General features: G+C 40.8%; 1 protein-coding gene across 1 annotated transcript in view; it reads right to left on the bottom strand.

The window, feature by feature from the left end:
• The window catches only part of WSCD2 (WSC domain containing 2), a 144941-nt gene that overhangs the window by 34602 nt on the left and 86643 nt on the right, over positions 1–23696 (bottom strand). The window contains exons 3-4 of the mRNA XM_021008043.2: positions 10411–10525; positions 2534–2718 (exon numbers count right to left, since the gene is read on the bottom strand). Coding sequence (XP_020863702.1) covers positions 2534–2718; positions 10411–10525 — 300 coding nt within the window. The remainder of the gene's footprint in view (positions 1–2533; positions 2719–10410; positions 10526–23696) is intronic.

Genomic DNA, 23696 nt, shown 5'->3' with positions numbered 1-23696 from the left:
TCTGTACCTTAGTTTCCTCTTTTGTAAAAATGAATGGGTTGATGTTTCCTAAGATCTGGTCCTAGTGAAACATTCCATTGGTGATAGCCTATTTTTAAATGCTGCTGGCTTCCCCAACAGTGCTGGATTCCCTGTCCACAAATGTTAGAAGTCATAAATTTAGAACACAAAGAGGCCATCTAATCCAGCTCCTTCATTTTACAGATGAGGAAGCTGAGGGTCAGAGAGGTTAAAAATGACTTTCTTAAGGTCACACTAGTGACAGAAGCAGGATTTGAAGCTGGAGGCAAAGGTAATATGGGACTCTGACTCGAGCTGTAACATGCCACACTGACTTGTGACGAACGTCTAGGGGAAACAAGGTAACCTCAATATTAATGTAATGATGATAAAGTGGGAACACAAAGACAGATACAGGAAGCCTAACTAAGCCAGAAACTACAGCTTTTGGCACAGTGGAAGGAGAGTCAGCCCTGAAGTCAGGAGGACCTGAGTTCAAGTCTGGCCTCAGAGCAAACACTTGACACTTACTAGCTGTGTGACCCTGGGCAAGTCACTTAACCTCAATTGCCTAAAAAAAAAGTTTAGGAAGGCAGAAACTACAGCTTTTGGGGCTATTTTCTCTTATTTCTCCAACTTAATCCTATTCAATTAGCATTTCTTAAGCACTTACTAAGTGCAGGCAGCTAGGTCAGGGCCCAGGCCTGGAGCCTGGGGTCAGGAAGACTCTTCTTCCTGAGTTCAAATCTGGCCTCAGACACTTACTAGCTGTGTGACCCTGGGCAAGTCACTTATCCCTGTTTGCCTCAGTTTCCTCACCTGTAAAATGAGCTGGAGAAAGCAATGGCAAACCACTCCAGAACCTTTGCCAAGAAGACCCCAAAATGGGGTCATGAAAAGTTGGACATGACTGAAAACAAACAAATGACTGAACAATAATGACATACAGGACTTGATGCCTTCCCACCAGAGATAGAAAGTAGTCCCTGCCCTCAAGAAGCTTCCATTCTATGGGGGGGGGGATGATACAATGTTTACAAAGATAACTAGATAAGAATTTGAAAGGAGAGAAAGAGTTACCAACCACAAGTAGAATCAGAAGAGACTTCCCACAAGGAGCCCCCAAGCAAAGGTGGGGAGAGAACACATCTCAGGAATGAAAAACACCCTAGGTTCAGAATCATGGAAAGGGCAGGCTGAGTTTGGGTAACTGCAAGTGGGCCCATTTGGTTGAAATGTAGACTTCTGGAAAGGAAGGCATATGCCCTGAAAGGGAAACTGAGGCCAGATGTGTGAAGACCTTTAAATGCCAAGATTTTATCCTAGGTGATTGCCTATGACAGACTGCTGGGAAGTGCTGTGGTCATGTATCCACTTAACTAATATTATTTTATTCATCTTTTTTTTTTTTCAGTCACGTCTGACTCTTTGTGACCCCATTTGGGGTTTTCTTGGCAAAGCTCCTGGAGTGGTTTGCCATTTCCTTCTGAAGCTCATTTTATAGATGAGAAAACTGAGGCAAACAGGGTTAAGCGACTTGCCCAGGGTCACACAGCTAGTAAGTGTCTGAGGCCAGATTTGAACTCACAAAGATTATTTTGTTAGCCATGTCCAAAGGATGGGCAGAAGGAGGCTGCTGTCTTCTTCTGAGGATGACCTCACACTGATGCTGCCATTGGAGTATGTGTGAAGTGGTCCACATGGCAGAACTCTGTCTGCAAACTAGCAGAACAGGCCTGCACAAATGCAGGGGGAAAAAATCTTGATTCAGAGATTTTAAAACTGTAAAAGAAACTTTTAAAAATTGCAGATTTATTTGAACAAAAAGAATTAAAAGCAAACACCAAAAAAATTGAAATGAATAAAACAATATTTTTACTGGGTTAAAAAATCATTCAGAATTTAGAATCCTAGAATGTCAGAGTTGGGAGGGGCCTTAGAACAGGGAATGTCAGAGCTGGGAGGGGCCTTAAAGCAGACAATACTGGAGTTGATAGATGCCTTAAAACAGAAAATCTCAGGGTGTCAGAAAAAGAAGAGAGTTGAGAACACAGAAGATCAGAACTGAGAGGGATCTTAGAACATGGAATATCAGAGCTGAGAAGGACCTTCAGAAGTCAGAACTGGAAGTAGGTGCAATCCAACAAACTTTAGAATATACAAAGTCAGAGGAGTATGGGACATCAGAACAATGAATGTCAACATTAGAAAGGGTCTTAGATCATCTAATCTAATCCTCTCATTTTACAGAGAAGGAAACTGAGGTCTACAGAGGAGAGGTGACTTATCCCTGGTCACATAGCTGGTTGGGGTCTGAGTTCGAGCCACAACCAGTATTCACACCAGTACATTCCAATGAGTCCCAGTCCATCCCATCCTGTTGGACCTTGCACTGGTCCAAGCTGTTGGGACTCCACCTGAGTGCCCACTAAGTTCCCAGAGGGCAGCTCTGGCCCTCCGGCACTTCCTCCCTACCCCCAGCACTCCCTCTCACAGGCTCAGTGCATGGTGCCAGGCAGACAGACTCACGTACATCGCCGGGCGGATTCCTGGGCCAGCTCAAGCCGATAGATGGAGAGTCGGTTGACACCACCACATATGTTGATCTTCTCACCCTTGCACTCCATGTTGCATTCAGCCTGGCTTGCATTTGCCCCCTGGATCTTGTGGCCACAGAAGCACTCGGCACCAAACTCTAGCCCGGCATACAGGTAACCCCTAGGGAAGGGAACATGGGAGTACTCAGGTGGATAGACCAATAGCAGGGGCATCCATCACCCCACTGGGGAGACTCTGAGTCTTGGTGCCTCATTTGGGAAAGGAGTAACAATGGAGATTATGAAGTTTGCCATCTCCTTCTCTCTGGGGGCTCTTGGGCAACCCCTTGCTCCCATATAGTTCCATCCCTCATCTCCCATTGCCTGCCTCTACACTGTTCTTCAAGCGTGGTGCTAAATTTTTGCTGCTAGAATACCTGAATGAATGAAAAAGCATTTATTTAGTGTGTATTATGTACGAGGCCTTGGGCAACTGGAGACAGTGCCTGCTCTGAAGGAGAAAGGAGAAAATACTGGTGACCCTGGTAGCTAGGAAGCAGCTGTGATGAGCTTGTGGGCACCAGAGAAGGGCAGTTACAGGCTGCAGTGGGTCTAGCAGGGTGAAAGGCCTTGAGTTCATGTCAACTGATGATGGATTAAAGGAGCTGGGGGAGGGCAAGCTTGGAAAAGAGAAGGCTCAGGGGTTACATAAAAGCTATTTTCAAGGGTTTTAAGGACTGTTTTGTGGATGATGGGTTAGTCTTGTTCAGCTTGGCTGCCCAAAGACAGAGCAAACCAAACAAAAACAATTAAAACCAAAAGACAAAAAAAAATTGAAATGAATAAAAATATACTTTTACTGGTTAGAAGTAGGAGAGAAGAAAATTTAGGTTGAGTATGAGGAAAAAAATCTCTAATGATTAGAACTGTGCCAAAGTAGAACAGGCTTTCTTGAGAGAGGTGCTGGCTTCCCCTTTCCTGGAGGTCTTCAAGCAGAGACAGTCTGACTTGGTTAGACATGTTGCAGAGAGAACTCTTGTTTGGGGATGACTTGGTCTAGATGACCACAGAAGTCCCTTCCATCTCTAAACTCTGTGATTCTCTGATAGCAGATCCAGCACCAGTCCTGAAGTCAGAAGACCTGGGTTTGAATGTGGCCTCTGCCATTTACCATTGGTGGGATCATTCTTGGGTAAGTCATTTCCTCCTCTACAAAATGAAAGTATCAGATTAGGTGACTTCTAATGTGTCTTGGAGATCCCAATCCTCTGATCTCTCTAGAGCTCTTTAGTCCAAAGGAGATGTTGAAGGGAGGAGGCAATGACATGAGAATGATGAAAAGAGAGGGGTGATTAATCAGATTTGGAATACTGAGTCTCACAGTGGGGAGACAGACAAAAATGTGAACTAGCCTCAAGGAGCTTACATTCTATTGAAGTTCTTCCCTTCACAAAATGTTTTCCAGCATTCTCTCCTTGAGAAGGTTGCCTAGTTTAAAGGGTCTCTACTCTTGATAATAATTTTATTATATTACTATCATTATATATTACTATATATAGTATATATTACTATTATTATTGCTTTATTCTTTATGCAACACCTCAAGTTTGCAAAATGCTCTAGAAATATTATTTCAGGATATAAATACAATATAAAAGACATAAAAATCTTTCCAAAAACTCAGCATATATAAAAAATAAATTATTTATTTATCCTTACAAAAACTCTGGAAGGTAGATGCTATCATTAGCCCCATTTTACTGAAGAGGGAGCTGAGGCACAGAGAGATTAAGTGATTTGCCCAGAGTTACAGAGCCAGTTAAGTGTCTGAGACTGGATTTTAATTCAAGTCCAGCTGACTCCTGATCCAGAGCCCAGCGAAAGCTTGAGCAGAGAGCATAAACTAAGAGGAAGGCAAAGAGTGTCAGTTTTAAAGATGGCAAAACTGAGGCTCAAAGAGAAGACAAATTGGGCCAGGAAATCTTCCACCTCCCTCCCCACCTCCCTAAAGAAAAAACAAAGTTCATTTTATGGTGTGAATTATTTAAAGAGAGTACTGGAATCCACAAGAAAACTTTCCAATTTCCACTTTTCTTTGGGTGCTGTATATTTGGCCTGCGATGTGGGTCCTCTGTGATACCCCAAGGGCTAATTGTGTGATTCTGAGCAAGACCATTCCTTTCATCAGACCTGGAGTTAGGAAGTTAGGAAGACCTGATTTCAAATCCAGCCATAGACACTAACTGTGTGACCCTGGACAGGTCACTTAACCTTTGTCTGCCTCAGTTTGCTCTACTGTAAATGGGATAATAATATCACCTAGTTCACAGGGCTGTTGCAAGGATCAGAAGGGATATTTGTAAAGTGCTTAGCATAGTGCCTGGCACATAGTAGGTGCTTAATAAATGCTTGTTCCCTTTCTCTTCTCTGCAGCCTCAGTTTTCCCTTCTGTAAAGTCAGAGGGAGGGTAAATGAGTTGATCTCTTAGTTTTCTTTCAGCTCTAAATCCTAACATCTTATAAACCCATTAATTTGGTCCAAAACAACAGTCAATAATTCAGTCCAACCTTGTTATTTGGACGTCAGAGACCATCTGGTCCAGGTGTTCTTACTCATCTTTGTTCCCCTTTTGGTGATCGGACTGATGAAGCCTAAGGTCCCCTTCTCAGAAGCATATCTTTCAATGCAGGAAATAAACTACACAGAATTACAAAGGAAACCAATTATATTGAAATTAAGATGTATGTTTTTCCATATCCAGTTGGGTTCATGGACCATTTGAAATCTATCCATGGACCTTAGGTTAGGTCCTTGGTAGTCTGTCCCCCTCTCTTTTAAGACAGGTGGAAACAGCCCCAGGGCAAGGCAAGGACTTTCCCAGGATCACACAGTTACCCAATTAGAGATTCGGGCTCCTCAGACCCTCAAATCCAGTGCCCTTCCCACCACACAATTATCCTCTGGGTAGCATGCCAGCTGTTCTTGATGGCTTTTGGAAATGGCTGAGAGAAGAGCTAAATCTCCTCACCACCCTCTGTCCTCCACCATCATTTTCACTGGAATGGCATAGGGACTCCCTGCTTCCTACAACTTCTCCCCTGGGCTTCCTCACCAATGCTACCTGGAACCTGGTCCCACAGCGTGAGTCCTGAGCGGGTGATTTACTGGGCTGCAGCTGAAGGAAGCATCACTTTCCAAGAAAAAAGGCTTCACAGGTGTGATAGATCATAAGGCAAGAGGCAGCCCCATTACTTAGAGGCAGGAAGGACTGTGCCTTTGTTGGAGGTGAATTAGGAAATGATGGAGACCCTGTGGCTCTCCAGGGAGGGAAGCTGTGAACCTGGGCACCAGAGCTGGGGATTGACTGTCACTATGAGAGGAAGGAGCCATTCTGCCTGACCCCAAGGAGTTTGGCCTCAGTGGACAGAAGGAGGAAAGCTGCAGAGCTCAGAAGTGGGATGGACATAAAATGGAAAGATCATAAGACATTGAGTCAGAGGACCTGGGCTTGAATCCCACACTGTCTACTTACCACTTGCATGCTTGCCCTGGGTCTCAGTTTCCTTTTCTATAAAATAGGTGTGTGTGGGGGGACACTAGCTGGCTTCTGAGATCCTTTCCAGCTCTAAGTCTACACCCCTATGATCTGAATGGGCAATTTCAGGAGGCAGTGGGTCCCTCCCTTATGGAAGATGAATCTAGACTGGATGGCTACTCATCAGGGATTATAGAGAGGGGATTTTTATTCAGGTACAAATTGGACTGGGTAGGAAGGATGGCCAAGTGGGTAGAGCATTGGACTTGCAGTCAGGAATCTGCTTACTAGCTATGATTCTAAACAAATCACTTCATTTCTCTGGGCCTCAGTTTCCTCACCTGCAAAATGGGGATAATAATGGCACTGATCTCACTGGGTTATTGAGTAGCTTGAGGTCTCCTTATGGCATCCATAAAGGATACCAAGTGCTTTGGAAACCTTCCAACACTATGTAAATGTCCACTATTATTATAATTACTGAGGGACTGCATGACGTAGTAGATATTGAATTGGTCTCAGAAAGACCCAGGTTCAAGTCCTGCCTATGGCATACATTGACTGTGACCCTGGGCAAGTCATTAATTGCTGATGGGTCCAGACCTGTATCTCCCTATGGGAAAGGCCTTTCATCTTTGGACTACCCCCAATGGTAACTGGTAAGGAGGGAAGGTAGCAATCCTGCATAGATTTGGGGTGGGAACTGGGGGAGGCAAAGGCTTTACATAGTAGACCTTGTTTGACCCCAGAGACTTGGTCTGGGACTCTCAGGACTAGATCAGTGAAGTATCTAAGCAAATGGAAGCCATCAAGAGAGGGGTCATAGAATCCTAGAATCAGAGAACAGAGAATGCCAGAGTTGGGAGGGACCTTAGAACATAGGAGGTGAGAGCTGGGAAGGAGTTTAAAATACATAATTTCAGAGCTGGGAGGGGCCTTGGAAGAGGGAATGTCATAGTTGGGAGAGAATATAGCACAAGGGACCTTAGAACATTAGAACTGGACCAGATCATAGAACCAAGAATATCAGGAGGGAAAGATCTTGGAACACAGGGTGTAAGAGCTGATAAGGGCCTTAGCCCAGAGGTCATAGCATGTCAACATTAGGAGAGAGCCAGAGTGGTGCAGTGGAAAAAAAATAATTAAATCAGGGAACCAGGGTTAAAATCCTGTTACTCTATTATTCTATGTTTCTGGCTATTCTAAAATCCCAGTTATTCTATTTATTACCTATATGACCTTGGACAAAGCCATTTGACCTTAGTTTCTTCATCTGTCAAATGAGGACGTTGGACAAGACTCCTCTACAGGCCCTTTCAGCCCTTAGTTCAGGATCCTAGAACTTAGAATGTCAGAGAGAAATGAACGCTGTACCACTTTCTTAGTCGACACATAGGGAAATGCAGGATGAGAGAGGGAAACTGGTGAGAGCTAGGAGAACACAGGCCTGCTGCCTTGCGGTTCTGGGTGTGAGTCATCCTCTCTCTTTAGCCAGGGCAGAGCCTGGCCAGTTTGAAATGCTCCCCTTTTCCTCCACAGGCGGCTGGACCAGCTGGTCCCCAACTCCCTCCTGGTTGTATCCTTTGATCTAAGGAGCAGCCGGGGCTGTCTCCTCCAGCTCCTCCTTCAGAGCTCCTGCATTTAGAATTCTCCCTCTGACCCACCATCTTTTACATGTCCAGGGCTGCTGTCTTGAAAGACAATTCTTTCCCCTCAGTAAACTATTTTCAATCATGAACATCATTTTCATTTTGGATGAGAAAGCTGTGTCTAGCCAGGTGTCTGCCTCTCATGGGAAGAAATCCTTAAACACTCATGCACACAGATACTCACATGCCTCCACATGTGCTCAAGGGCCCCTACAGCCGCACACTAACAGTTTCAAACACACATTCTTTCTTTTTCACCTACCTCCAGGGCTGTCTGTTGTAAGGATCAAATGAATGAATACTTGTATTCATTAATTAGCACATTGCCCGGTACATAGTAGGTACTTAATAAATGCTTGTTCCCTTCCTTTCCTTTACATACATGCACTCACCTGGGCACAATCATATAGCCCCCCAGACACTTTCTTGCCTGCACATATAAGCACAGATTCACACACACTGTGTCCTTACATTTACATGCCCTCATCCGCATGCACCCTTGCTCATATGCTTCCCTACACTACATTCACGTGCAATCCTACATGCATACATTCATATTTTCCCATGCATACACAGCCTTTCTACATGTAAAAACATACTCAAATGCACATGACCAAACACCCTAACAAACATGCCCCTCTATATTTATTGATTATTTTGCCCAACTGAGAGGCCCTAGTTCTGAAAATCTCTGTTCTAGCATGAAATATGCCCTCTGTAAATTGCTTTTATATATGACTCTAAATTCTTAACCCTGAAGAAAGAAGTTGAGGCTAATAAACAAGTCAGAAGGCTGACCTTTGAACTACTTTGAATAAAAAAAAGAAGAAAGACTCCCTCTATTTGCTTCTTGATCGAACTGCAGGTTGGTTCAATCAGTCAATCATAAACATTTATTAAGCATCTATTATGCGTCAGGCACTGTGCTAAGTGCTGGGGATACAAAAAGAGGCAAAAGACAGTACCTACCCTCTGAGTGCTTTCAGTCTATTGGAGGATACCACATGCAAACAAGGTACACAAAGCAACCTACCTACAGGGTAGATAGGGAATAATGAGCTGAGGGAAGGCACTAGAATTAAAAAAGGTGGGGTAAGGCTTCAGGTAGAAGGTGGGATTTTAGTTGGGCCTGAAGTGTTATGGCCAGTGGGCTAGACTTGGGTTTGACGCTAGCCTCAGGCACAGAGTGGCTATTTGACAGGGGTCAATTCCCTTAACCTTTCTAAGCCTCAGCTGTGAAATGTGCCTATTTCTGAGCTGGTTATGAGGATCATAAATATGGTGCTAGAAGGGACAGTAGAGATTAGGTCTAGGTCTTTATTTTACAGATGAGGAAACTGAGGTCAAATGAGATAATGCATACAAAGTGCTTCAAAAACCTTTAAAGCTCAATAGAAGCATCGGCTGTTACTATTATTATCCAGCTGTCTTGCCAAAGAATCCTCTTTTCTCTTCCCCTCCACCTGATTTTTTTCCCCTTCTTCAACATCTTGGCCAATTTTAAGCCTCCATGTTCCCCATGAGTGGGTTGGGAATGGGGTCAACAGATAATGCTTATGACCCTAAAGAGGTAGGGTGATGTAGTGGATAAAATATTGGACTTGGAGCCATCAAGAGTTGGGATAAAATAATACTTCCCTTATTTATTAATTTTGTGACCCTGAGCAAGTCACTTAACTTGTGCCTCAGTTTCCTTATCTCTAAAATGAAAAGCTTGGACTTGATGGACTCTTAGTTCCCTTCCAACTCTAGATCTAGAATCCTTTGACCTTGTCTCCCCACCAAAGATCCAAAGAAAGATCGAGAGAAAAGGTAACTGTGAGAGGTGAATTGTTTTCTATAAATGTAATAAATGATGATGATGATAACTAGCATTTCTATGGCATTTTAAGGATTGCAAAGCACTTTCCATTTGATATTTCGTTTGATCTTCACAACAACCCCATGAGGTAGATGCTATTATTATTACCACTCTCATTTTATAGATGAGAAAAGTGAGTATAAGAGAATTTAAGTGACTTAAGGGTCACAAAGCTGACAAATATCAAAACCAGGATTCTAATCCAGTTTTCCAAATCCAATACTCTCTGTCCCCTGTGCCACACTATCTCAAATGAGTCCAATTAGGGAGCTGGGATAGGGCTTAGAATAACTGACCCATGCAGGTCTAGAAGTCATCACTCTTGGGCCACTGTTTCCTTCATGGACCTGCACCCCAACTATCAGCATTTTCGCTGATGGGTTAAATAATGGGCCAGAAGCCAGAGACCCTGCAGGCCTGGCAGATTCAGTCTCCAAAGGGAATTGTCCATTTTTTAAATGCACCTTGGCACAAGGCCAAGAAGTGACTAATTATGTCCTAAGACCTCATCTTCATAAATTTGGTATCAGATTTGTAAGTTTCATGGACTGGCTCACTTTCATTTGTCTGAGGTTGCCAGGAGATCACCTGTTTTGACAGTATTTGCTGCTGGATGGTGTGGAGGACCAGTAAGCCCCCTGGAGCTCCTGATTAACTTGCACACACCCATGCCCTCCCTTTAGACCCCACATCTACACCTCCTGTGCCCCCACACCTGCACACTCCAAGCCCCCCACAGACAGAAAGGCAGAGAGCACCAAGTGAGGGAAGGTGGGCTGGGGATGGAGGGGCATCATTAGGGGCAGCTGGGCTTGTGTCCCACCCTACCGCTCAGCACAGCTGTCCTGGCAGCGGAAGACTGTCATCTTCTTGTAGTCAAAGAAGGATAGTCCTCGGAGGGCCCGTCTGCTGGGGTTGTCCAAGTAGCAGCCGACGTATTTCGCTGGGGGGAGAAAAAACAGACCCAGCTGAAGATGAAGCTTAGTGGGAAAAGAAAAACTGCCAAGAACAATCCTGGCATTGGTTTCAGGAGTGCCCAAAGAGAGATGGATTTGGATGGAGTAAGTGGACCCAGCTTTGACTCTGATACCTTATACTTGGATGACTTTAGGTATCTTTGGGCAAGTCTCTGACCCTCCCTGGGCCTCAGTTTCCTTGTTGGTAAAATGAAAAAAATTGGAAATGAGGAAATCCACCTCTACATCTAGGCTAGAGAGGACAATGGAAAGAGCATTGATTTTTGAATCAGAGGAAATCAGAAGACTTGGGTTCACTCTACTAATTTCTGTCTGTGTGACCTTGGGCAAATCACTTAATTTTCCTGGGTTCTTCATCTGTCCAATGATAGCGATGAACTATATGGACTCTAAGGACCCTTTGAGATCAAAATTTCTGAATCTTCATTTTTACCTTGATGCCACCTCCTCCATTCAGTGAAGAAACCCAAGAGCAGAAGTAAGAGAGTAGAAGTGGCATCTTGGAGAGTGGTTTGCTCTCTGTAGGTGGGCAGAATGGGCAGTAGTGGGTAGAAAGGAAAGAAGCTTTAGACTTGGGGTCAGAATGAAGTCCTACTTTGGTGTTCAAGCACAGGCTAGATGAACATTTGTCAAGTATGGTGTTTTGGGAATTCCTTTCAGGTATTTTCCCGAAGCACAGCTTTGTCAGTGTCACTCCCCTTCTCAATAAATCCCAGTAGCTTCCTATTATCTGTCAGATCGAACACATAAATTCCTCTGTTTGGCATGTAAAGCCCTTCACAACTTGGCCCCAACCTACCTTTTCAGCCTTTTTATACATTACTCCCCTTCATTTTCTCTATAGTCAAGTCAAACTAGTCTTCTTATGCTTCCTCATACATGGAAGTCCATTTCTAGATCCTATGCCTTTGCCTAGGGAGTTCCCAATGCCTAGAATGCACACATTCCAAGTCTTCTTTAAGACTTGGCTCAAGTTCCAAGCTACGTGAGTCCATTTGAGATCCCCTCAAATGAGGAGTTTTCAACTTGAGGTCCCTGAAGTTGTTTAAAACATATATATGTATATATATATACACATGTATATATATATGTATATATATATACACATGTATATATATATATATGTATATATATACATATATATGTATGTATGTATGTATGTATATATGTATATATGTGTGTATATGTGTATATATGTGTATATATGTATATATGTATATATGTAAAATATTATTTATATATTTTTATACATTATTTATATATTATTTTGAAAGTTTTATATATATAAAACTTTCAAAATAATTAGTTTCCTTTGCAATTGTATGTATTGTGTTTTATGCATTTAAAACCATGATTCTGAGAAGGGGTCTATGGACTTCACCAGATTGCCAAAAAGGGTCTATGATTAAAACAAAGTGATGAATCCTTGCCATAAGTGCTGGAGCCTCTTCCTGTCTTTGACAATCACTCTGTATTGGTTTTCATGCATTGTACATGCATGTTTTCCTTCTGATAGAAGATAAGCTCCTTAAGGGCAGAAACTATTTGATTTTGTCTATGGATTTCCAAAGACTAACATTTAAAGCTCTTCATAAGCCATCTTCTTACAATGGACTCTTCTCCCCATACTCTTTGATCGATCAACACTGACCTAGCTTGAAAAGGCCAAGGTGCCCCACTGCATCCTGGGCCATCTCCAGTCGTCCTGATTGATATCTAGCCGCTGGACCCAGATGGCTCCAGGGGAGAAAGTGAGGCTGGTGACCTTAGACAGCTCTTCCTCACACTTGCCCCTCACGGCAACACCTTCCTAATGTCAAATCCTCTTTGAGATGGAAGGATACACAGCAACTACAAGAATGACCTAACTATTTCTCACACACCACATTCCATTACCTTATCAAGGGCTGTCCCCCATGCCTGGAATGCACGCTCTCTCTCTCCTAACCTCCACTCTTAGCTTCCCTGGTTTCCTTCAAGATGCAGCTCAAATCGTGCCTTCTGCATCCCCAGCTACTTCTACCTCCCCCTTTGAGATTAGTTTCATTATTCTTGGTGGCTTAGTGTACAGACCACCAGGGCTGGACTCAGGAAGACCTGAGTTCCAATCTAGCCTCAGGCACTTCCTAGCTGGGTGACCCTGGGCAAATCACTTCACCCTGTTTGCCTCAGTTTCCTCATCTGTCAAATGAGCTGGAGAAGGAAATGGCCAACCACTCCAGTGTCTTTGCCAAGAAAACCCCAAATGGGATCCTGAAGAGTTGGACGTGGCTGAAAAATGACTGAACTACAACAAAAAATCTTGACATGTTGTCTCCCTTATTGCTTAAGGGCAGGGATTTCATTTTTGCCTTTGTTTGCATCTGCAGTACTTAGTATAAGGGCTAGCACATATTTAGCACTTAGTAAATACTAATTGACTTGACTAATTGATGCTAAATGGCTGCTGAACTCCCTTCAAGTCAAGATTCTGGCCTTGCCACATAGTGCCTGTGTGAGTTCAGGCAGATCCTTTCTTCTGTCTGAGCCTCAGTTTATTTATCCATTTAATGGGCATTGAAAAGCTTGAACTATCAGTTACACTATTCTTGCAAAGAAAGTACTCGATTAACTATGTTACCAGAGATGTGTAAGTTAGCGTAGTGTTTTCATTATCAAACATCAGACAACAAGGACTTATTGAGCACCTCCTGTGTCCAGACCCTGTGATAGGAGTGCAGGTACAAATGCAAAGAAGGAGATAGTCCCTGCCCTCAAGGAGCTTACCTTCTACTGGGGGAGGCAACCTGTATTCATAGAGGTCTATGTAGGCTAATTACAAGGTAGTTAGGAAAGGAGGGGGTCAGCAGGCATGGGGATCAAGGAAGTGTTCATGTAGAAGGTGGCACTGAGCTGCATATTGGAGGAAGAGAAGGATTCTACGAAGTAGAGGCAAGGAGGGAATGCATGGTGGTTGACCAATGCAAAGGCTTGGAGATGGGAAAAGGACTACTGTGCGTGTTGTTGCTCAGCTCTTTCAGCTATGTCCAACTCTTCGTGACCCCATTTGGGGTTTTTGCCAGAGATGCTGGAGTGGCTTATCAGTTCCTTCTCTGGCCCATTTTACAGATGAGGAAACTGAGGCAAACAGGGTTAAGTGACTTGCCCAGGGTCACATAGCTAATAAATGTCTGAGGCCAGATTTGAACTCAGGTCTTCCTGAGCACTCTATTCATTGTACCACGTAGATGCCCCATGAAGGGCAGTCCCTCATTGTGCATGAGGGACAGAGAAAAGGACAGTATGGTTGGATGTATGTAGTACAGGTGTGACCTATAGGCTATTTCAGGAATGACAATGATAGATCTAATTCCCAGCTCAAAAAAAAAAGTTTCAGGATGTTTGCCCAGGGCCCAGACTTAAGTGTATCCACAAAAGAAAAGAAGTAGTCTCAAATGAGTTACAGGCAGTAAAAGAATAATGCCTCCCTCCCCTTCCCCAGGACACATCCCTCCTTACTGCCTTTGTCTACTCCTGGGACACTCTCTACCAATGGCCAAGCAGCTAGCAGCTTCTGCTCACGCATAGCCAGGCCTGCCCCCACCCCAGCACTCTGCAGAATGAAGAGGTCTCTAAGAAGGCTTGCATCTAATCAATCAGTCAAGCAGTAAACATTTATTAAACTCCTACCACATGTCAGGCACTGTGCTAAGAGGGAGGGCTACCTGGAGAGCACTGGCTGGCATGCTGGGCTGAGGAGTCATTTCATTGGACTAAGCCTCAGTTTCCCCGTTTTCAAAATGTACTCACTACCCTCAGGACTATTATGAGGTTCCTGAGAGAGGATGGATTGGAAAATCCTTTACAAATTTTAAAGCATCATGAATGTCAGTTATTCAATGGGGCCATGCTTTGGCTCCCAGAGACGTTTTCTGGACAATGACTGGCACATGACTGCTATCGTTTTTCTCCAAATGTCCTATTACTCTTACTTACATTTATGGACAAACAGAGCCCATCTCCCATCTCCCATCTCTTGGCCTGATTTTATAGTCCTAACTGGGCTTCCTTTCCCCCTCCTCTCTGATCTTCAGGGGAAAGAAGCATCCACACCGTGGGTCTTTGCAGGCTCACAGGTAAAATCCTCACACGGGCTGGTCCCTTCCTTTCATCCCCTGCGTCATGTTCCATTGTCTTTCAGGAATCACTCCAGACAGGACCATCAAACAACGCTTGACTGGCAGCCCTGTTCCTTGCAGGGTGCAAGAGACAGACACATTCTGAAGCTATTAACCCAGCAGATCAAAGAAGTCTGGATTTGAGAGGTTTTCCTGTCTTCCTGGGCTATCATTGTGGCTCTTCTGTGCCAGACCTGCTCTTGTTTGGAACTAACCCTCTGACATCAATTTCTCACCCCTGACCCTTTAAACAGTGGTACGGTTTGCAAGGGTTTATTTAATAATGACATTTTAAAGTATTGAGAACACAGAGAGCATTGGAGTTGTAACAGACAAAAAAGAAATTGTCAGGGCTGGCAGGGGTCTTAGAACAGAAAATGTCAGAGTTAGAACATTGGATGGCAGAGTTGAAGACCCTAAGAACACTTAATGATAGCACTGGAAAGGACCTTAGAACACAGAATTTTGAAGACTCTTATTTCAGATATCTATATGAAAAGTTATAGAGGACCTAGCTTTTCCACATATAATTCCAAAATGATCTTAATAAGTCACTAGATTGAATAATGGCCAAGAAATCCAGCAAGAAACATATAGAAGCTCCTCTTCCAGCCCAGTACATGACAAAAAGACAGCCCAAAGCAATGAGCATTAGACAAAGCATCCTGCCAAGAAAGTCAACTCGAGTTCAGGTAAATTGGCTGGAAGCCCATAGTAGCATGCATATTGAGGAGACTGGGAGAGGGTAAAAGTGGGAAGAGGCTTAAAGCAGCTGGGAAAAGCCCAGGTAGGGGAGGATCCAAGGATAATGGAAACTCCAAGCAGAGCCCAGACTGGGGAAGCTCATGATAGCATCCTTACCAGAACAGCCAATGACAGAGCTCTGATCAGGGACGTTAAAACCTGCTAGTTCTCTGAACACAGGTGAATCAACAGAGATAGATTCCATCATCCAGAGCTCAGGAAATTGAGGTAAGGAAGTAACATGCCTTGATCGCCCTAGCTAAAAGTGCAGGAAGGGGAGGAGCCTGGCCCCCAAACCCAAATCAGGAACTGAGACTATAGATATGCCTTAGCTGAAGAATATACCAGACACTATAAAAATATCCTAGGTCCAGGTACACTCAAGAAATAAACCCAGAAGGGAGTGACTCCACAGCAACTATTACCAGAATCCCAGAGGGGGAAAAAATGGTGTGGCCACAAAGATTATAAGAATATCTGGAAAAAATTAAGCAAGCAATAAAAAGTAGAATTTTAAATGAAATAGGAGCTCTGGAAGAAAAGTGTGGAATGAAAATGAGTAGCTTAGAATAGAAAGTAGAAAACCTTACTGAAGTAATGGATTTCCTAAAAATTAGAATAGACTAAAGAGGACTCAGTAAGACAACATGATATTTTAGAACAAAATATAAAGATTGAAAAAAATGAGGAAATATGAAGTACCCATGATATAGAAAAAAAAAAAACTTAGCCTGGCAAGTCGGTCAAGGAGAGATAATTTAGCAATCATCAGACTTCCTGAAAACCATGATAAAAGAAAAAGCCTGGATATTATCTTTCAAGAAATCATAAAATGGAACTGTATGGATTTACTAAACCAAAAGGGAAAAGTGAAAATAGGAAGATTCCATAGATTATCTCTTGAAAGAAAACTCAAAATGAAAACTCCCAGAAATGTCATAGCCAAAATTCAGAGTTTCCAGGTCAAAGAAAAATACGGCAAGAGTCAAAATCACACAAGACTTGAGAGTGGCTACTCTAATATAGAGGAAAGCTTGGAGAATGATATTCCAAAAGACAAATAATAAAGTTTACAAGCCTGAATAACTTACCCTACAAAACTTAGTATAATCCTAGGGGCAGGAAGAAGTGGATGTTTAATAGAAGACTTTTAAGCATTTTTGATGAAAAGATGAGAACTGAGTTGATATTTTGAATTGTAAACATATGAGGCAAGAGAAACCTAGCAAGGTAAACACATTCAAGCAATGTATTTGGGGGTGAAATCATAATGAACATACATTTTAATAATAGGAGTAAAGACTAGTGTCCTTTCAAAAGTATAATGTCGTCAAGGGCCACAGAGGGAACCAAGTGAGACAAACAATGGGATTAGGTGTGATTTTGTTCTGTTAAGAGAGGAAGATAAAAGGAATGTATTAGAGAAAGCATGAGGAAGGGAGTAGAACTTCCTATACTTCCTCATTTGGGTGAGTGAAAAAATGAATATTCAAGCATGGAAGAAAGAATAAGCAAGGTCTGCTTGCTCTCTGTCATGCACCCAAAATCTGGTGTAGTAATTTGTTAAATTCAACTGGGAAAAAGGCAAGGAGAGAGAAAGGGCAGATAGAGGCTTAAAAGGAGGGGTAGAATTGGGGAGGAAATAGTCATAAGCAAAACCAACTTCATCTTCAGAGGAAGGATAGTAAAGGGAGATTAAAAAGAAAGACAGAAAGTGTAAGAACCTGTGATCAAGGTCTTGACGAGGGAAGGAAGAGGTGCAGTGAAGCAGAAACAGACCTTTCAACTGTAGATTAGTGCTGATCACATTCCTTCTCTTTCACCACACTCTTTTTGGTATGGAGGAAATGTATAAAAGGAAATGACGGAAGTAAATATGCAGTTAACAATCATAACCATGAATGTGAATGAGATGAACTAAAAAAATGGAAGCTGATGGCAAAATGGATTAGAAATCAGAATCCCACAAGATGGTGTTTATGAGAAACATACTTGAAACAAAAAGATTCACACAGAGTTAAGATGAAGGGCTGGAATAGAATTTATTATGCTTCAAGTGAACTAAAAAATAAAAAGGGCCAACAAACATGATCTCAAACAATTGAACAGTAAAAATAGATGTAGTTAAAAGAGACAGAGCGATTACATTACAATAAAAGAGATGATAAGGCAATAGAAATAATATCAATGCTTTAATTAGGTAGGGATGTTCTGATAAATGTTTAACAACCAGCTCTTGTGGGAAGGGGGGAAGTATACATGACACTTTAAAATTTAATCCGCAATATTAATATTTTATCTATCACTTTTTAAAGCCTAGATAATCAGTAAATCAATAAATCAAGCCCAGATTTGTAGCACTTCTTGATTTCAGAGGTGTAAAAGCTTACACTGAAAATTGACAATCATCTCTCTCTAGTTTAAAATGGTTCCAGAAATCCCTGAAAATTTGTAAAGAATGGCATAATATCTAATTATTTAATCTATAATAGTTGGAGATTTCTATGCACCCCCCCCAGACAAAGCTAACAAAAAAGATAAACAAGAAAGATGATAAAGCCTTGATAGAACATTAGAAAAGTTAGTTATGACAGATACCGGGCCACCGCTGAATGGAAATCAAAAATAACATACATATTTCTCAGCTGACATGGCACCTTGAAAAATTGGCCAGGTACTAGAGCATAAAAATCTCATTAACAAATGTATAAAAGCAGAACTATTAAAGTCACCTTTATCCGCCAGAGCACAATAAAATGTAATTAATAAAGGGCCTTTGAAGAAATGATTTAAACTTACATAAAGATTAATTTACTTAACCCTGATGAACTGCTATGTCAACAAACAAATCACAGAAATAATAGATCATTTTATCCAAGAAAATGGCAACAATGAAACAATATACCGAAAGTTTTGGGATCCAGCCAAATCTGTTCTCAGGGAAAAATTTATATTGCTAAATGCTTCGATCAGAAAAGAGATCAACGAATTGGGCATGCAATGAAAAAATAAGAACTAAAAAAGCCACAAAACCAACTAACCATGAAAATAGAAACCTTGAAAATCAGAGATTAATGAACCTGAAACCAAAAAAAATAAAAATGAAGTAATAAAACTAGGAGCTGTTTTTAAAAACTACAAAATACAGAAGCCATTAGCTAATCTACTCTAAAAAAAAAAGAGGAAAAAACCAAATTACCAGTATCAAAATTTTAAAAGGAGGATTTGCAACAAAAGAAGAGGAAATAAAGGAAATTACTAGAAACTATTTTGCCCAATTATATGCTAACAACATCAATAACATTAACAAAATGGCTTAATATTTACAAAAATATGAAGTCCCATACAGAACAAGAAATAGAGAATTTAAACAACACAATCTTACAAAAAGAAATAAAACAAGTCATAAATGATATCCCCAAAGGAGGAAAAACCCAGGAATAGAGGGATTTACAAATGAATTCTAATAAAGATTCAAAGAACAACTAATTTCAATATTATATACATTGTTTACACAAATAGACAAAGAAAACGTTCAACCAAATTCCTGATCTTGATAGCTAAGCCAAAGAAAATCAAAGAGAAAGAAAACAGCATACCAACTAACCACAAGAACTCCGAGTAATCACAAAGGTACTGATGCAAAAACATTGAATAAAATATTAGCTAAGAGGCCACAGCAGCATATATAAAAGATTATACATTATGATCAGGCTGAATTTATAGTAGGAATTCAGGTTTGGTTCAGCATTAGGAAAACCATAAACATGAGACCTTATTAATAACAAAACAAAAATCACATCCAGAAAAGGCTTTTGAGAAAATATAACATTCATTTGTGTTAAAAAAAAGACATCAAAAAGCATTGGAATAACTAAATCTTTCCTTAAAATAATCAATAGTATCTAGCTAAAACCAAGAACTAGCGTTATTTGTAACAGAAAAATATTAGAGACTTTTCCACAGAGATAGGGAGTAAAGCACATATGTTCATGATTACCTCTATTATTTAATATAGTTCTAGAAACACTAGTTATAGCAGTAAGACAAGAAAAAGAAATTGAAGGAGTAAGTGTAGACAGAGAAGAAACAAAATGATCACTTTTTTTGCAAATGGTGTAGCATGCATTGAGTACCCTAGAGAGAAAACTAAAAATTAATTGAAACTATAACTTCATCAAAGTAACAGATAACAAAATAAGCCCACACAAATCATTAACATTTTTTGCATATTACCAAAAAAATCCTTATCAGAGAAATTCCATTCTAAAAAGTATACTACATATAAATATTTGGTAGTCTACTCATCAATACACATGCACAAGAAATATATGAATGCGACTACAAAACATTCTCTACAGAAATAAAGGCAAAGATAAATTACTGAATACATATTAATTGTTCATGGTTGGTTAAACTGATGTAATAAAAATGACAATACTACTTAAAATAATTTACTCATTTGATACCATACCAATCAATCTACCAATGGATTACTTCTTAGAGAAAAATAATGACAAAATTCATATGGAGGAATTAAAGATACAGAATTTCAAGGGAAACAATAGAAGAGAGTGGAAAGGAAGGAGAGGGACCTTGAAGTACCAAATCTCAAACTATATTATAAAGCAGTAATCATCGAAAGGGGTCAGATTAGTTATACCAAGGTCAGAAATGAAAGAACACAATAGCATAATATTTGATACATCAAAAGACCCCAACTACTAGAATTAAGACTGTCCTTGACAAAAGCTGCTGAGAAGAATGAAAAGCATTCTGCTGGAAATTAGGTTTAGACCAGCGTGTCATACCACATGCCCCAATAAACTCCAAATGAACATATGACTAGATATACAAGGTCACAGCATAAACAAATTATAAAAATAAGGGAATTGATATCTTTCCCATTGATGGATAAGGGAAAAATTCCAAACCAGATGAAAGAAAAATAAGGCCATAACAGATAAAATGAAAATTTTTGATATATAAAATTGAAAATACTTTGTACAAATAAAATAAATGCACCTAAAATTGGAAGGGAAATGATGAACTAGAAAAAATCTTTGAGGCAAATTTCTCTGACAAAAGTCTGATGTCTAAGACAATAGATAATGGTCATAGGATATGAACATTCTTAAAAGAACATAATTCTCAGAAAAAGAAAAACAAGTTGTCAGCAACCATATGAAAATAATTCTTCAAAATACACTAAGAAGAGAAATGTAAATCAAAACAACTCCAAGATTCTACCTTACAACCAGCAGATTGGTACAAATAATAAAAATGGAAAATGACAATTACTGAAATGTCTATTAGAGAGCAGGCAAAACTGTTGTGTTGGTGGAGCTGTGATATGGCTCAAACATTCTGAAAAGCAATTTGGAGCTATACACAAAAAGTCACTAAACTGCACATATTCTTTGACCCATCATATATTAAGTGTATACCACTCCTAAGCATATACCACCTTTCTCCCTAAAAGAACTAAAAGAATAAAAAGTCCTATGTGTAAATATGCATATGTATATGTATGTATATACACATATATATACATACATATATACTTATTTATGTATTTATGTAGGTAAGTAGGTAGGTAGGTATATGTGTATAGCATTTTTTTTGTAATAGCAAGGAGAGTGAAAGGATGTCCATCAATTGGGGAATGGCTCAGTAAATTAGAGTAAATGAATGTATTGTAATGTTATTATACCAAAAGGAATAATGAAAATGAAGGATTCGAGAAACCTGGTAAGACTTGGAAGAACTGATGCATAGTGAAATGAGTAGAACTAACAGCAATTATATAATGCCTATAATATTGTAATGTTTTGAAATTACTACCTCAATACCCAAATATATTGACAGGTCAGGTCCTCAAAACAGGTCCTAGGCAGCTGGTAACACAGTGGGTAGAGTGCTGGGCCTGGAGTCAGGAAAACCTGAGTTCAAATCCAGCCCCACACACTTTCTAGCTGTGTGACACTAGACAAGTCATTTAACCTCTGTCCATTTCTTCTCATGTAAAATGGGAGTAATAATAGCACCCACCATGAAGAGTTGTTGTGAGGATAACATGAGATAATATTTGCAAAAAGTGCTTAGCACAATGCCTGGCACATAGTAGGTGCTATATAAATTCTTATTCCCTTCCCCTTCCCAAAGTGCATCTATCATGTCTGCTTAGGGACCTCAAGGTACCTCTGAGGTGTCATCTTTTCTGGTGCATTAACTCAGGAGACCCCTCCAATGTGTTTCTCATCACAATTAGGTGTTGAGACTCATTTAGTCATCTAGATTTAAGGGACATTTTAGAAAGGGACATTTATTTTAAACAAATTTTTTAAAAATTAATTTCCCTTTTAAATAAGGGATATTTCGGAAGGGATATTTATGTGGTAAGTGATAGAGTTGATATCGCCCTTAAAGTGTGCACAGCACACACACAAGTACAAACAGAGGCAGGGGAAAGGAGTAATTCATGGCTTCCATTGCTCAACGTACTTTTCTCTCTTGAGTGTATTGTATGCAGCTTCTTTGTTGAGCTCTCTCTAGAGCTGTGAGTCTGTGTCTGGTCTGTCACAGCCACCAGTCATTCCAGGGATGCTGCAAAGATACCCCTGGGAAGACAAATCCTTCAGACCTCAGACCTCTCAAACTTGAAACATCTTCCTCTGGCAAAAGCAAAGAGTAGAGTGGGGATGAAACCAAGGCCAAAGCCAGAGGGATGTATCCTTCTCTTCCCTCTCCCCCAGCCTCATCCCACCAAAGTCACTCCCTGATGGGAGAGTAGTGGGAATGTATTCTCTTATTTCCCTGCTTGCTGGAATCTGGATCTGAGCCAGATGCTCAAATCATTTGGGTTCTGAACTGGCCTTCTATTTTATATATGACCCACAGGGCATGACGAAATTTTCTCAAACAATTGGAAAACTCTGTTAATGCCATTCCAAGTCATCCAAGGACATTTACAACTTGATCTAAAGTATTTGATTGATTCTCACCTGTTAAGGTATTAGGACACCTTAGTGGTTACTTTAGGTGGGGTGGGGATAATTTATTCGATTTACTCAGACAACCCTCCTCTTTGCATTATAGCAAAACAGGAGAAAGACTAAAGAAATTATCAATGTCATGACCAACCTCAACTCCGATGATGAAGCATTTTCCCACTTCTTAGAGGGGTGCAGGATGAGACATATGGTTTAGGACACGGTCAATGTATGAATGTGCCTTGCTTGGCTGTGCTAGCTTTTTCTAAGGGAAGTGAAGGAGGAAGAATGGGGTGGGGTGGGAAGGGAGGGGCAGTTTGTAATGGTGATGCCAAAAAAAGGAAGAAAGAAAAGTGTCAATGAAGCATTTTTTAAAAATGCACAGAAGCAATCAGAAGGAGGTTCAGAAGGAGACTCAGAAGGCAACACAGTCGGGTGAGACAGCTTTGGAACTAATTGCTGAATTGAGCATATACATTTTTAAAAAAACAAGCAGTATATAATGAGTCTTATGGTTTCATATTCAATTCTCTTTTTCTGTTCTTCTTTTATATATGGAGACATTTGTGTTTGATGGTGTTTATCAAGCTCTGAATAAAAGGTTTTTTTTAAGTTGAAAAAAAAGGAACCCCTGCACCCAAAGAATATGGGAACTGAGAAGGATCTTAGAGCTTAGGATGTCAGATCTGGGAAAGGCTTTAGAGAGAATGTCGGAGCTGGAAGGGGCCTGAGAACAAGTGACAGAATACTGGGACATAGAGAGTTGGGGCTGGAAGGACCTTTGAGAATAGAATGTTGGCATTCACAGGGGCCCTTAGAAAGCAGAATATGGTATATTAGGCCTGAAAGGGAACTTAGTACATGAGATGTCAGAGCTGGAAGGAATCTTAGTCAATAAAATGATGATATTTAGAGTAGGAAGGAGCTACAGAACAGACAATGTCACAACTGGACGAGTCCTTCAAACTCAGCATGTCAGATCTAGATGGGACCTTAGAAAATAAATGACATTGAATGTTAAAACATACAAAGTGCTAGAAGGACTCTCATAGAACATTGAGGTGCAAAGAGATACATTCATTGGTATAGTACAGGGAACTCCCAGGTGAAGAGACCACTCTGCCAATGACTGCAACTTAGAGTCACAGAGAATTGCCTAAGGCAGCGAGGGGTTAAGTGCCCAGAACTGGGTCACACAAGTTGGTCTGTATCAGAGAAGGGAATCAACGAGCCTGTAGAAAATG

Source organism: Phascolarctos cinereus, unplaced genomic scaffold (genome assembly GCF_003287225.1).
Source record: "Phascolarctos cinereus isolate Bilbo 61053 unplaced genomic scaffold, phaCin_HiC Scaffold_4;HRSCAF=312, whole genome shotgun sequence".
In the NCBI taxonomy this organism is placed as follows: domain Eukaryota; kingdom Metazoa; phylum Chordata; class Mammalia; order Diprotodontia; family Phascolarctidae; genus Phascolarctos; species Phascolarctos cinereus.
The sequence above is the reverse complement of the archived record's forward strand: the minus strand, read 5'-3'. Positions and strand labels throughout refer to the sequence as shown.